Source organism: Tenrec ecaudatus, chromosome 13 (genome assembly GCF_050624435.1).
Source record: "Tenrec ecaudatus isolate mTenEca1 chromosome 13, mTenEca1.hap1, whole genome shotgun sequence".
NCBI lineage: Eukaryota > Metazoa > Chordata > Mammalia > Afrosoricida > Tenrecidae > Tenrec > Tenrec ecaudatus.
Window position 1 is genome coordinate 12,786,918 of NC_134542.1, and position 15,802 is coordinate 12,802,719.

The window sequence follows — 15,802 nt, forward strand, 5'->3', positions numbered from 1 at the left end:
GAAAGAGGCCTTTACAGGGGCAGCCTTCGCTCTTTGAACTAGAATCAATAACCACAGAAAGGACTGAGAGAAGGCTGTTTGGCATAATGATTTGATGTGCAAATTGTTTCTCTCTTGGGCCTCGGGTGCCTTTAGAAACTATCACACAGAGTGGCTGTTCAAATCTGTCTCCCTCTGAGCACTCCCTGGTTTGACAGATGGATGCCTAGCAGCATGGGATTCTGTTCACCTGGAAATCAGAAATCTAGGGGTGTGAGCCTTCGATGGTAGCTTCCCACATCCCAGTCTCAGGAAATAAACAAGAATGAGAGACATGCCGTCATCTCTCAGGGTTCCTATAAGAAAACGCACAGCGTGGGTAACTTTAGAGAACAGAAATGCATTGTTGCACAGTTCTGGAGGCTTGTCCCATTGATCCCTGTTCCTCTAGGGCAGGAGTGGAGATGTTTGAGATGGAAGAGTCAGTCCTGACCCTCACACACTGTAAAAATTATTCAAGAGTAACAAATATATTTTAACTAACAAGTGAAATCCTTATTCTCTGAATAATAAACTGTAAACATCTTATAAGTGAAACAACTAGCGTTTTCTTTTTACTCTCAATTTTACTTCAGAGCCCCATCCATGGATCTCTGGTGGTGTGGTGGTTAGGAAATTGGGCTGCTAACCCAAAGTCAGCAGTAAGAAACCACCAGCCATCTCCTTGGGAGGAAAACGAAGCTTTCTACCCCCATAAAGAGTTAGGTTTGGACACTCACAGAGGCACCTCCACCCTGTCCTGTAAGGTGTCCATGAGACAGAACTGACTCCAAGGAAGAGAGTTTGGCATTTGGGTTTCCCCTGGAAATAGAACCAACCTTACAGTGACAGGAGTATGACTTTGTGTTGACTCAACTGACAGTATCTTCTAAGATCCTATTTCAAAATCAGATCATATTCACATGCATTGGAGTTTAGACATTAACATATATTTTTTAGTGGGGTGGGGACCAGTCAATCCATAACAACATGCTGGAGCATTTTCCAGTGCCACAAATGATAAAGATTTCTAGAAGATGTTTTCCCCTTTCTTTGTGTTTCCGTAGCTTGGTGTTTACAGGCTTTTAGCACTTCTTGGGAGCACACCACGGAGTTCAATTGCCACCTGCTATGTGAAAAGGGACACAAAGCAGTCAAGTCTTGGTCATTTGGATGAGCCAGTCAAGACACACCAGGAAAGTCATTGATAATCCCACTGAAAGAATGTGAACTCTTTGTGGGAGAGGAGTCTCCTCAGAGAAAGGTCCAAACCTTCCTTAGGTGAATTCACTCAGGAGCTAACCAAATACTCCAAATACATACGATGTGAGTGCTGACTGAAGCTCCATCATCTTATGTACTTCAAAGGTCTGGCCAGAGAAATCTGCGAAGTCAATATCCTTGCCTTACCCATTCCGCAAGAAACACCGACAGAGCTGCTTATGTGAGTAGAAGAGAAAGAAGGAAAACGAAGGCTCAGAGAAGAGCTGGACTACAGGACCCACAATCAAAACCGACCCAAACTCACTGCCTTCTAGTTGATACCGATTCATAAAGACCCCTTGTGGCCAGAGTGGAGACCCAAAGCCTATCTGTAGACAATTGCACATCCCCTCACAGAAGGGTCACGAGGAAGGGATGAGCCAGTCAATGGGCACCAACAAAACACACAACATTCCTCTAGTTCTTTAATGATTCTCCCTCCAACCTCCCTCCTCCCAATATCATGACCCAATTTCTAGCTTACAAATCCGACTAGACCGGAGCATGTACACTGGTACAGTTAAGAATCTTTGACATGCAGAGTCCAGGACAGATAAACTCCTCAGGAACATTAATGGGAGCAGTGATACCACGAGTATAGGGGAAGGTGGGGAGAGAAGGAGGAGCACGGGAGAACTGACCGCAACGATCAATGTAGAACCATGTCCACCCAAAGTGGACAGACAACAGAAATGTGAGTGAAGGGAGATTTCTAGCATTGTAAGATTTGAAAATAATAATAATTGATCAAGGGTTCACGAAGGTGGGTGGGTGGGGCAGGGAGGGAAAAAAAGAGGAGCTGATACCAAGGGCTCAAGTAAAATGAAAATGTTTTGAAAATGATGATAGCAACATACGTAAAAATGTACTTGAAACAATTGAAGGATGGATTGCTATCAGAGCTGTAAGAGCCCCCAAGAAAATGATTTACTCTACAAACCAAAAGAGAGATCCCTTGTTTGTTTCCAAGACCGTAACTGCTCACTGAAATAGAAAGCCCAGTTTTCCTCTTGCAGAGCGGCGGGTGATTTTGAACTGCCAACCATGCAGATTGCGGCTCAACACCTAACTGTCCACACTCTACCACCCGGGCAGAGTCTGCACAAACCGTGGCCAGAAGAACCATATGATGCTAAGGACGACTACTGACCATTGTAATCAGGGCCACCACACATTGTTTCTGACGGAAGAAGAGAAAAATGGAGAAAGGCATCTCAAATGTCTAGCAACCTACAAAAAAGCCAGACCTGGCAGACTAGCTCAATCTGGAGGATTCCCTTAAACTGGGGGATTCTGCGAGACACTTCCAACTTGGAATCAAACCTACCCCCTGAGAGTACCTTGTAGTGAGTCGATAATGAATTAGCTTTTTAAAAAATGAATACCACCCATAAGTAAGGTTCACCTTAAAAATTACATTAGATGAGACACGCTGTAACTTTAAGGAGGCAGGGAAACTAGATGAATAGAGACAAAGCAACTAGAATGAGCAATCATGCTAATATTCAGATATTCTGAAGAGATAGCTAGTCCCTGGAAAATGTGTACAGAAATTGTGGACTGGGGAGCTAGACTGTGATATAAACCTCCACTGGAAATACAATGGGGTATTAGAAAGACAAAGAAACCCTAAAGGAAGCAGAGAAAAAAAATTGTACACCAGCTCCTGGACAGGTGTTTCTATAGATATTTGATTTGATGTATCTACCTTACTTTATCTGCTGACAACTTTGTAAGGCAAATTGGACTTTCATTGCTGCATGACTGCTTACGGCACACTTAGCTAAGAACTACGGCACATGCTTTTATGAGTTCCCAGTTCTATAGGTCAGAGGCCTGGGCATAGCCTAACAGCCCCTTGCTCAAAATATCACAAAAACCAAACTCATTAACATCAATTCAATTCCAATTCATAGGGACCATATAAGACAGGGCAGAACTGTCTCTGTAGGTTTCTAAAACTCTAATTCTTTCTTCCTACAAGTGACTGGGAGTTCTGAATCACCGACCTTGAGGTTAACCTTGAGGTTAACCACGGGACTCCTGACCACTCTGCTGTCAGGGCTCCTCACAGAGTCTCACAGGGACGCTGGACTCAAGGTGTTGGCTAAGGTGACTCCTCAAGCAGACAGGACAACTCCCCTCGAAGTGATTTGCAGTTGACAGGCTTCAGTTCTTTGTGATTTTAAGATTCAGAGTCCTATTTCTTTGCTGGCTGGTAACCTGGGGGGCAATGCTCAATTTTTAAAGCCTGCCCACATCCCTCTCCTCAAGGTGCCTTCATCCTTCACGACAACACGTTGGTGTGGAGCTTATACTGGGCAAGAGATAATCTTTGCCTTCAAGCTCCCCTCCCCCCCAAGAAGCACACTGCTATTACCATTTTCCAGGAAACAGAGACTGAGGACAAGAGTGCTAAGTGTGGGCAGCACTCCCAATAACCCAAGGTCTGACGGTCCCCAAAGGCCCTGAATTCTCGAGGAGCCAGGCTGAGTTGTAAAATCACATCGTCATCATCAAAATTGTGTGAGCACCTTAAAGGTGTCAGTGGCCTGGACTGGGGACCGAGAAGTCAAATTATGAGTGTGTTTGACCCAGTCTGGGGTAGAGTTGGCTTCCCAAATTGGAGACCTGACATGAGAAACATTGATGTTCCCCAAAGTAACGGATGCATTTCTGTTATCTCCCATCCTTGAACCTCTTGTGCCCCTCGGCTGCTTCATTGAAGCCTAACATTGATAGAAAGTCAAATCCAGGCAATTCCAAACAGTCAAAGAACAGCAGGCATTATTTAGAGGGGGGAAAACCCCAACCACATGATTAAAATATGTTTAACTCTTTCTTCTTTCGGGCACATAGCAAATACTCTGATGGTGGTTGTGCCGGATTTTCTGGCTTCTAGAAATGGTTCCTTCAAATCAGTGCTGGATTTGAGCACTGGGACCTCAGTTGAGTGAAACGGGTCTAGTTGTGAAGCTGGAAGGAAACAGAGTGGGAGCTTCATCAGGGATAAGCCATTTCTCTTCTGTTCACCACCGAATCCTCATCAGGGACGCCAAGAGGAGACACACTCCAGTACTTGGCTTAATAAGTGGAGTCATAAAAATGACCATATTGAAAACTAACTTCCTATTTGTGACCTTTAGGCAATTAGGGGGGATTTTTATTTTTTCTCTCCCTAAGGCAGGTACCTGTTAATGAGCCTTGGATTAACCACCAGCCACTCAAACCATGTTTCAAAATCTTTAGGACAGAATTCCAAATACTCAAGAAGGTCTTCCTTTTTTTTCTTTTTCAGAAGATGTGATGCCTACAGTCTCTAGATGATAAAGCCAAAATCCAGGAGAACTATCCCCATTCTAACATATTTCCACATTTTTGTGAGTCAGTTTTGATATTCTATCACTACTTAAAGATTGAACCTTATTCAAAAGAGAAGTTGAGTACCTTGATTGTTCTTTATTAAAGAGACACCTTGAAGTTTAATGAAAACTTTTTTTCACTCATAAAACAAAATATTCGAGTCCCATCATGGAATCACAATAATGCCTGCAATTAGCGTGGTGGTTACATAACCTGGTGTCAATTTGAGGATATTAAGAGCAAAGGGGTAGAGTCTAGCCTGATGATTTCTCCTCGTGGGTGTGGCTTTCTCATGAGGATTCTGGAAACGTTCTCTCTTTTTTTCTCCCTGAAGATGGGCCACACACTCTCAGCTTCACCTCCTGCTGGCAAACTACACTCAGAGAGATGGAGGATTCAGGCCAGCTTTAAGATGCTTCCACCGCCACTGGATCTACAAGACTTTCTACACACCAGCCTTTGATCTTCTGGCATTAGGTAGGTATCATTGCACGTGCTGCGTGAGTCTTAAGAGGAATTTATGGAGTCGCATTAGCCATCTGGGCTAATATCAGATTTATGGACTTGATCTAGATTTACCTGGGATGTTTTCTCTACATGTATTTGCTCTTTGATATAGTGTTCTCTCTTGCACACGTGAGTGTCTCTGCATTTGTTTCTCTAGTCAACCAAGACTAACACAACTAGGGAATGCTTTTCTATTGGAGTCATTTAGAAATATGTTGAACCCTCTGAGTATGTGTGTCCATGGCTTTTCTATCTCTTTCTTATATGTTTCCACATATGTGCTGGACAACATAAAATAGTCATGTTAGTCAGGCAAATTGGAAAAGAGAAATATTCTGAGAAATTTTTAGAAAGTCGTTTTTGGTGTTTTTGTTTTTTTTTAAGAAAATGAATCAATGAAAAAATGAGCCGTTAAAAAGTGCTCAACTGCTAACTAAACAGGTAGCTTTCTCCTCTGTGAGAGAAAGATAGGGCAATCAGCTTCCATAAAGATTCACAGCTGTAAATCCTATGGGACAGCCCTAGTCTATCCTAAAACATTTATCTGAGTTGAGGTTGATGTGATTGCAATTGTCATTTTTTTATACAACGTGTTTAAAATGGTGCCAACTTTTGTTTGTATACAACTTTCCTTTGACCATTAACCTTTATTGCTCTTAAGAGTCCTGGTAGACTCTGAAACCCACAGGGACAGGCAGTTCTACCTTGTCCTACAGGATCTCTATGAACTGATTCAAGGGCAGCGAGTTTTTTTAGATTCGGTCCAATGGCAGTGGATGGGTGAGTTCATTGCCCTTGACCCACTCAATTGTTACAAGCTGTGAAGAAGGAGGCAGGACCCCCTCAGTCACTTCCCCATTTTATAGTCACAGCATCCATTGTGTCATTTGTTAATTCCAGGTGTCTGTCATGTCAAATGCTTTGTTATTTTTCTTCGTATTTTTTTTTCATTCTCAAGAAGTCTTCTTATTCGGAAGCCCTGGGCAGTGCAGGCAGTGAGTGCCAGGCTGCTAACTGAAAGGCTGACAAAGTTAACCCACCCAGAGGCTCCTTGAAAGTCCCAGTGAGCTGCTCCAATGAACACTCCAGCCAAGAAAACCTACGGGACCATTCTACTCTATCACATGGGTGGCTAGAAGTGGAAATTGCGTTCACAGCACCTAACAACTAACTCTTCGGACTGCATTCTTCTGCCAGCATCTCTAATAATATCATTGCTGAGGAGTGGAACGCATGCGCCCCCGACAGGTGGGGCTGGCCGGGTGCAGTTCGCATGTCCCTCCGCAGGATGGTTGCAGGGTGCTTGACTCAGAACACCTCTAATTCTTTCCGATTTTCTGCTTTAATTCCAGCTAATCTTTCTTCAAAAGAAGCAGGGACCAAACCGAGGCAATAGAAAGGTGTTATTAAAATATTTATAAATATTAAGCCTACTTATTGCCAGTTTACGTTTTCTACTGTATGAATGTTTTTAAGGTGTTACCATTGTGTAAAATCCCAAAATAGAAATGTAAATGCCTAGCTTTTCAAATGACAGAATTACAATTTTTAAACCTAAATTATACTTCTCTTTGTATGTGATCTTTCTTGCTATGTTCATCATTAAGCTACTATTTTTTCTCTACTCTGAAAAGCCATCTTTCAAAAAGTCCAGTTCTTTTTACTCTTATCCACAGGGAAGTCGTAATCCCTGGCTTAAATAGAAGCTGGTTACCATGGAAATCATTTTAATGCCACTGAATCAATATTTTGATTTTGCTGACATTTAACATAAAAAGAAGAGACAAGCTAAGATTATGAAAGCCAATTTATATTTTTGTTATAATTTTGATTGCTAGGAATATTGTATATAAAAAACAAACGTGTTCTATAAGGAACCCAGGTAACACATGATTATAAAGAACTGAGAATTCAAAGAAGAAAAATGTACATTTGACATCCTTTTGACTTGAGTGCACACATACATGTGCATACATTTGCATTTATGATTGTCCACCAATTCTGAACTGGGGGCTAATCTTATCCGATTATTATTGAGGTCCCAATTTGGCAGAAGGGATTTGAGTGTGAGTAGCTTTTTAGTTGCCTTTTTATTGAATGCTCTCAAGAGGATGTGAAATTTGCCTTGACAATTGTCCTTCCATAAAAATCTGCCATTCCTGTACCAGACCCTAGCAGAGCTCTCCGGGTATACGGACCATCCCTCAAGACCCACTGAACAAATATGCAGGTGTTTACAAACCTTACTTGTCTGTCAGTCTACCTTCTAAGTCCACCTTCTCTCTTTGCTACTATAACTTAATCACATTCTCTTCTTCTGACGACCAGAGATAACTAACCATGTACAGTTCCAGAATCTTAGATTCTGAAGGAATCAGATAGAGAATTATGAAACTATTCTACTTCAGGAGCCAGTTACTTCAAATATTTCAGAGGGGTAGTAATTATTTCTGTGTGGAAGGTACTTGAATCCCCACCCAAAGGTTTCTCCCCAGAACTGATAATCATGCTGGGTCTTTGCGGTTTTCTAGTTCTGTTCTGTTTCGGTCTCTTGTCTCCTCTCCTTTGCTACTGGTTCATGTATTCTTCATTCTTGAAACTTTCCAGATGGTGCTTGATCCTACTGCCTTCGTTCATGGTTCATCCTTTTTACAAAACTCCTTTTACAAACCATCTAATTTAGTTGATTATGTTTTTTTCCTGAATTCCATTGAGGAGTGGGGTGACAGAAACAATAATAGGTAATGAAATACGCCGTGTTACAATTTTGGAAGACACCCGAGAACAACGTGTAGAATTTACAAGTCATGCCTCTAGGGCAATTCAGGTTGGCCAATGCTGCCAGCAGCCCCCTGGAGAACGTGACTTTACCTTTGGTGTGTTGATAAACTAAGCATCTAAATTATTTCTGTAAGAAGCAGTGTGTTACAGGTTGAAGGACCTACTCATGACCTTGAATTATGAGAAAGAACATTTATTTCTAATATGCTAAGAGGGGCAATAACATGTGTGGGCACAAAATTGTTCTGTATGCGCTGTCACATTGATTCTGCTCATAGTAATTCAGTGATACATACATCTCACACACAGAGACACATACACAGAGAGGGAGAGAGAGAGAAAGAAAGTCATTACATCAAAACAAATTGGAACAAACATAAACATTCATCAAGAATAAAATGAGCATTTTATGATGCTCACCTTCCCTTGAAGACAAAGTGGGTGAATAAACAAATGTGGTGAAGAAAGCTGATGGTGCCTGGCTATCAGCAGTTATAGCGTCTGGGGTCTTAAAGGCTTGAAGGTAAACAAGCAACTATCTAGCTCAGAAGCAACAAAGCCCACATGGAAGAAGCCCCCAGACTGTGCAATCATGAGGTGTCGAAGGGATCAGGTATCAGGCATCATCAGAACAAAAATCTTACCATAGTGAATGAGGGGGAGAGTGCGGAGAAGAGACCCAAAGCCTATGTGTAGTTCACTGGAGATCCCCTTGCAGAGGGTCTCCGGGAGGAGATGAGCCAGACAGGGTGCAATGTAGCAAAGATGAAGAATACAACTTTCCTCTAGTTCTTAAATGCTTCTCCCCTTCCCACCCACCCCCCCCTCACACACACACATGATCCCAATTCTACCTTGCAAGTCTGCCTAGACCAGAGGATGGACACTGGCACAGATAGGAACCAGAAACACAGTGAATCCAGGGCAGATGATCCCGTCATGACCAGTGGTGTGAATGGCGATACTGAGAACATAGAGGGAGGGTGGGTTGGAAAGGGGGAACCGGTTACAAGGATCTACATGTGACCTCTTCCCTGGGGATGGACAACAGAAAAGTGGATGAAGGGAGACGTCAGACAGGGAAAGACAAACAAAAAATACTTTATAAATTATCGAGGGTTCATGAGGGAAGGGGAAGCAGGGAGGAAGGGGAAAAATGAGGACCTGATGCCAGGGGCTTAAGTGGAGAGCAAGTGTTTTGAGAATGATGAGGGCAATAAATGTACAAATGTGCTTTACACAATTGATGTATGTATGGTGATAAGAGTTGTATGAGCCCCTAATAAAACGATTAAAAAAAGAATAAAATGCAATAAATTACAATGATGTACCCTAATCTTCTTAAAATGTCACTTCTTGAAACTTCCTGAATGACATGGAAAATAGAATACGTAATAAAACAAAATTATATTCACTATGATTATACTTTGGTGACTGTATATTGCTACATGGTATTCATATGTATAGTCTCAAATACTTACTGATGCTTGCAATGTATTCTTGCAGATGTGGATATGAGATATGAAAAACAGCTTTAAGTAGAGGTTTTACTGGTGGCATTAATGTTAGTTCCACCTGCAGGTTTTGAAGATATTATTTATTGTGCACTAAGATTTTTGGTTTTTGGCTTTAGGTGTTTGGGCCCAAATCTGGGAGAAAAGGGAGACAGGGGGGACACAAAAGATGGACCATGCTGCTGGACACCTCACTTTAATGACTGGTGTGAGTTGACAGAGGAAAGACTGGACCCGTAGATGCAAGGGAGGGGCAAGAGGTGTTGGGGAACTCTGGAGACTCAGAGCTCTGTCCAGTTGAGAAAGACTCACCTGGCTTCTAACCAATGCTGGAAAGTACTGTGAAACTTGGGACCCTAGGAGACTCAGGAGAAATGCTATTTAAAACCTGAAGGACTGGGAGGGTCAAAGAAAGAATGGCATCCAGTAAAGTCACCTTCTCTGGCTGGCGGCTGGCAGCATTGGCCAATTTGAATTGTTTTTCACCATAAATATATGAAGCACACATAGGCCTGTATGAAAGCACACTTGTGAACCATCTCAGACGAACAGTCTTTCAGTAAGAACGCAAGTAAAAGCTGAAAGAACTGGTAAAATCCGGAGTTAACATGACCTGATGTATATTCATAGGAGGCTTGGGCAATCCTACTTCTGTTTTTCAGAGCGGATTAAAAATATTAGTGTAAGTATCAATTAGAAATAGAAGTTGAAGTGGAGACTAACATAAACATCCTATAGGCACACGCACACATGTGTATTTTATAATGCAGACCCACATTTATCTTCACTGGAAAAATATACACCACAATTTTTACAGGTTCTTCCTGAAATATACGGTTATCGCCCCCACCTCCCGCCTTTATATTTTCCTGCAATAAAATGTTTCCTTAATGCCGTTGTTAAGTGCCCTGGGATCACTTTTGATTCATAGGGACCCGGTGTGGTAGACAGACGTAAGTGGATCACCAGTTCTTTGTCCCCTGAGCAGAGGGGTTTGAACCGTTGGCCATTTGACTAGCAGTTAAGAACTTAACTGTGGTGTCACCAACCCACTCCTCTCTGCCATCAAGTCCATGAAGACTCATGGCGACCAAATGTCCCTGAAATTATACAAATGCAACCAGCCAATCAACCAACCCCCTGTCATCCATTCAGTCAGTTCCACCTCATATAGACCCCATACTGGGTTTCTGAGACTATATACATCTTTTCACCTGAGGACAGACTGGCTGGAGGATTTGAACTGCTGACCTTGGGGTGAGCAGTCAATGCCCCACCAACAGCACTGTGCTGACTCCTTAGTGGTACAACCAGTATTAAGAATAGGCAGAAAATGTATGTTTTATGTATATTTTTAGACAAAGTAATTTTCTAATGATTTGACGCTTTAAGGAGGAAGGAAACTCATATCGCCTTGCCTTTCGGAAGACAAAAGGTAAATGTATCCTTTGAAGTGTCATTTGATAACACACCAACGAATAACCCTCCACCAGCACGCTTCCTTTCTGGGACTTCAGAGTGACAGACAGGATCATGTGACCCAGAAAGGAAGTTGTGTGGGTCTAAACGTGTTGTCGGAACTACTTTTCTAGGGGTCAAGGGCATTGAGTGTTTTACCTTCCGTTCTCTCAGGGGGTTTTCCGCTCTTACAGGCCGCTGTGCTGTTGACTGTCTCCGAGGAGGTGCTCAGCTTGGTGCTAGGGTCCCGTTTGGGCTTGGGTGGAGGCTGTCTCCGTGAGCCGCAGCTGCTGTCCTCATCTGCACCCCCAACCGAGTGCAGAGACTGTGACCTCACCGCAAAGCCACTGGAGCAAGGGTGGGGGAGTCTGTCCTGAGGAGCGGGCATCGTCATGAATCCCATGCGGAAATGTTTGCCCACGTAACTCCCGTCGTGGCTTCGCCCTACGTCTCCGCCTATGCTGTAAGGGAAAGCAATACAAAACCCATCAAGATAAATGTAAATGGAGGCAGAAAATACAAGGTCAGAGACATAAGCATATATATATGTGTGTGTGTGTGTGTGTGTGTGAGTGTGTGTATATACACATGAGGGAACTTCAAACTATGTATATATTTATTTATACACATAACATGCATGCATATATCTACATAAGCATATATGGGTATGTGTTTGTGTGTGTATACACACACAAGGGGACTTCAAAATTTCGTGGAAAATGGAAGCAAAAGATAATGGATTGGTCCAACTTTTTTTTGAAATATAGCTCACTACTTTTGAGTGGATTCCAACTCATGTATATGTCCTCATGTACCCATGTGTGTGTATACACATACATCTCTATGTACAAACACACATATGTGTGAAATTTTAAACTTTAACTTCGGACTGTTCATGATGCACAGTATTCTTCAAAAGCTGCCTTTTCGGTTTCAAGAAGCATGATTTCTATCTCTACTTTTGCATTAAAGAAAGCAGGAGAAGAAAATATGATTAGGATAAGAATGCTACCAAGCACAAGTCAGTCAGTGGAAGGTTGCATGTTGACTTAATGCTGGACAGGTGTGGGTAGAGCTTCTAGACTAACATGGATGAGGAAACCCTACTGAGTTCTACTTCCCTCATAATAATAAACTACACCTACTCCTTATACCTCATTAGCTGACATTTTGTATTTATGAGTAGTCAAAAACCTACTATTCAACTAATTTGTGTGTTAACGATGTCCATTGGGTAGTAACTCATACTAGACCATGAGAGTGGGTGGCACTGACTTGGATGGTTTTAGGGTTCCATGACAACTTGGCTGGGCCATGATTCTCTGTGGTCTGGCAGTTAAGTAATGATTCGATTGGGAAGTTAGGAATCAGTTTAGACATCCTTTGATATGATGGGTTTATTCATCATTTTCATATAAAACTAATTTTAACACACAACCTGGCTTTGGGAACTTAAGCAGTTCAGTAATTGAGGAATGGATGACATGGAATGGTATAAAATAATTGGTGTAAGATATGAAAATAAAAATAATTTATCAAGGGGTTATGAGGGTGGGAGGGGGAAAGGAGGGAAAAAGAGGAACTGATACCAAGGGCTCAAATAGAAAGTAAATGTTTATAAAATAATGATGGCAATATATGTACAAATATGCTTGATACAGTTGATGTATGAATTGTTAAAAGAGCTGTAAGAGCCTCCAATAAAATGATCTTAACAAAGAAGCTAAATAAATAAATAATATCTAGTAAAAATGATTAGTAAAAACATCATCAGATTTTGAGACGCTGCTAAATGCTTCAAAAATTCCAGTGAAGTTTATAAAGTCACAGTTTTTATATATATAAGAAATTTTATACTAAAAAATGTAGACGAAACCCCTATCAATGTTAAGCTCAACTTACTCATACAGGAAATGCCTCCTTACGTTTCTCGATGCTATTGAGTAATGGATTCTATGTTATTACAAAAGAGACATTTAAGCAAAGGACAATTTTTAAAAGTGAGACTACTCTGGAGTTTTCCCCATCAATGAAGGATTTAGGAAACAAAAGAAATGCACAAGAAACAAAAGAGAAAGTACTAATACACAATATGTTATTGGTTTCCTTACACACACACATGAATCATAAGTACCTTTGAATAAATGACACTTAAGAGTTCATTGAGGGTACTTTCCTAGATATATGGTTTATTTAGGCCTTTTTGTTGTTGCTAAGCCTTAATTGTAGTGGCTCTTGCCTCCATAATGTGGTCTAATCCAAACCAAGCTTCTGCATTCTCTTTATTGTATTTTTCTCATCATTATAATGTTTGCCATAAGTTTAAAGTTCCAGTAGGGAAAATAATAGTAAATGGTATTTTCATTTTTATTTTGTCTTGTTTTGTTTTTCTTTGCATCTGGAGACTTATGACAGTTAAATATCCATTGTGAATAAAGACAGAGAGGATTCATTAAGAAGATAAGACTCTGCTTGCAATATATAAGGCTTATAATAACATAATTAAATCAAAAAACATCACTACATCAAACATATTTTTATATGTCTGTTGGTTTCTAAGTAGTATCAGCTAATATTCAGACACCAGTTATATTATATCTGCCAAATAAAATAAAGTTGGCTGGAAGCCAAATCTACCACCCAGAGTAGTGGAGATTAAAAACCATGAATGAAATCAAGTCAATGACCAAATGAAGGTAGTAGTCAGCATACTAAGTATGTGCAGTGTCTCCATGTTTTACTTCTCTGTGCTTTTATTGATACCATTAGCAACAACAACAACAACAACAAAGGCTTGTAAAGAATTGCTTTTAATTGAAGTTCTAATCATGGTGATGGAGGTATGAGAGTGGGCCGGTATCACGGGAAGACTTAGATTGTGATCTTGGGCTTTCTCCCGAAAAATACAATATCTGATTTCTTCTAGCTTTGCTTTCAGTCACATGGAGTCATGACACATTTTCTTACTTCTATTGCTACATCACTTTAAGGATTTTTGTAGACAGTCATCTCCTTCTCAGTAGGATGGCCAACTGGGGAGATTTATGCATGTGTTTACTGCCCAGAGGCATTTATAGAGGAGTTTACTGGACATAATTGTGTTATCAATTTCTTGGTTACTCGTGCCTTGAATAGGGCCTGCACCTGTTCCCTAGACAGATAATTTGCTCGCTGTGTCACAACTACATTTTCAAACATAAAACAATGTCATCCAGCTCTATTTGCTTTTGTTCATACATCGACTTTCTCAACCAATGCTTCAGAAAACAACAAGTCTTAGGTATACTGTCAGTTTGACCAAACTGGATGGAGGATGAATAAAGGGGTTAAAAATGAGTTAGATCCCAAGGGATTGTTCAAGACAAGCCTAAGAGTAAGCAATAAAAGCAGAAATAAAAATAAGCAATAAAAGCATTTTGGTAGGAGACCTGGAAAGACGATGTTGAAGATGATTCTAAACCACATTAAAATTGTGTTATAAGGAGGGAGGGAAAAGAGAGGAGCTGATACCAAGGGCTCAAATAGAAAGGAAATGTTTAGAAAATGATGATGGCAACATATGTACAAATATGTTTTCAAAATGATGCATGCATTGTTATGAGCAGTAAGAGCCCCCAATAAAATTATCTTTAAAATTTTTTAAAGGATTGTGTTGTGTTGTGTTGTGTAGAACCCCATGGAGTTTTTAAATATGCAAATTATAGTCTACATACCATGGACACTTGCTGAGTTATTATTTAATGAATACAAATCTATTGATTCAGAATCTCTGTAAGAGTCAGCCAAGGAAGCCCTGGTGATAATGTGGCTGATGGGTAGGGCCAATAACCACAAAACAGTGGTTTGAACCCACCAGGTGCTCCATAGAAAAGAAATGAGGCTTTCTGCTCCTGTAAAGATTTACAGCTTCAGAACACCCAAGGGGCCATTCTACTCTAGCCTCTAGGAGTTCTATGAGGCAGAATCAACTCGATGGCACTGAATTTGGGATGTTTATGTGATGGATTTTTTTAAATGTTCAAAGTTAAGTTTTCCCATTATATTTTAAGTCCCCTCATATATGTGTCTCTGTATATCAATATATAGATTAAATCTCTATATACATATATATCCAGATATTTCTGATCTAGCTAAAAAAGCACACACACACACACACACACATACCCACATCCAGGATATTAAAGACCAAGAATAAAAGTTGTCAATGAGCATATATTGAACAATTAGAAACAGAAAAATAGAAATACCATAACATACAACAAAGGAGACTTGCCAGAAACCAGGGGCACCATCACAGATGCGATTCATTAGTGACTTGTAAAGGTTTCCGTAACAACCCTCCCCTCCCAGTTCCTACCTGTTTACAACAATATCTAGTTATATATAGCTCATATCATGCTTAGGTATGTCTCAACATTCGCTGTGGCTCTGCTCCATGCATCCCCCCCCCCAAAACACACATACACACCAAGATCTATCCTTATTGACGTATACTGTTCTCATGGCAAAAAAAGAGAATTTTGAAATGTTTGCGAGGTTGTGGCATAAATTTTTTTACCTATATTCCATGATTTTAACCAATCCCATGACCAAGCGTGACATCAGTGACTGGCTGGGCATGCTCCACCAACAAGGACATACTGTGAGTTGCATGACAATATCTGGAGGTGTGTAATCCCCTCAGAGTACAGGGACCGGTTGTGGCAGTATAACTCTGAGCACTCTCTTCAAAAAAGAACTTGCCATGAGGGATGCGATGCACCTGGCTGACAACTTCTGCATTGTCTTCACAACTCACTGAAATATTTGCACGAAGGCCATCTTCCCAGGAAGCCCCTGATGTACAATGGGGCCGTGGTACCAGTGCGACATTTGACCACTCAATACCTGATGATGAT

At 40.9% G+C, this 15,802-nt stretch overlaps 1 protein-coding gene across 1 annotated transcript in view; it reads right to left on the reverse strand.

Moving 5' to 3' along the window:
• The window catches only part of NYAP2 (neuronal tyrosine-phosphorylated phosphoinositide-3-kinase adaptor 2), a 292,811-nt gene that overhangs the window by 165,574 nt on the left and 111,435 nt on the right, over nucleotides 1–15,802 (reverse strand). The window contains exon 2 of the mRNA XM_075528843.1: nucleotides 11,064–11,365. Coding sequence (XP_075384958.1) covers nucleotides 11,064–11,365 — 302 coding nt within the window. The remainder of the gene's footprint in view (nucleotides 1–11,063; nucleotides 11,366–15,802) is intronic.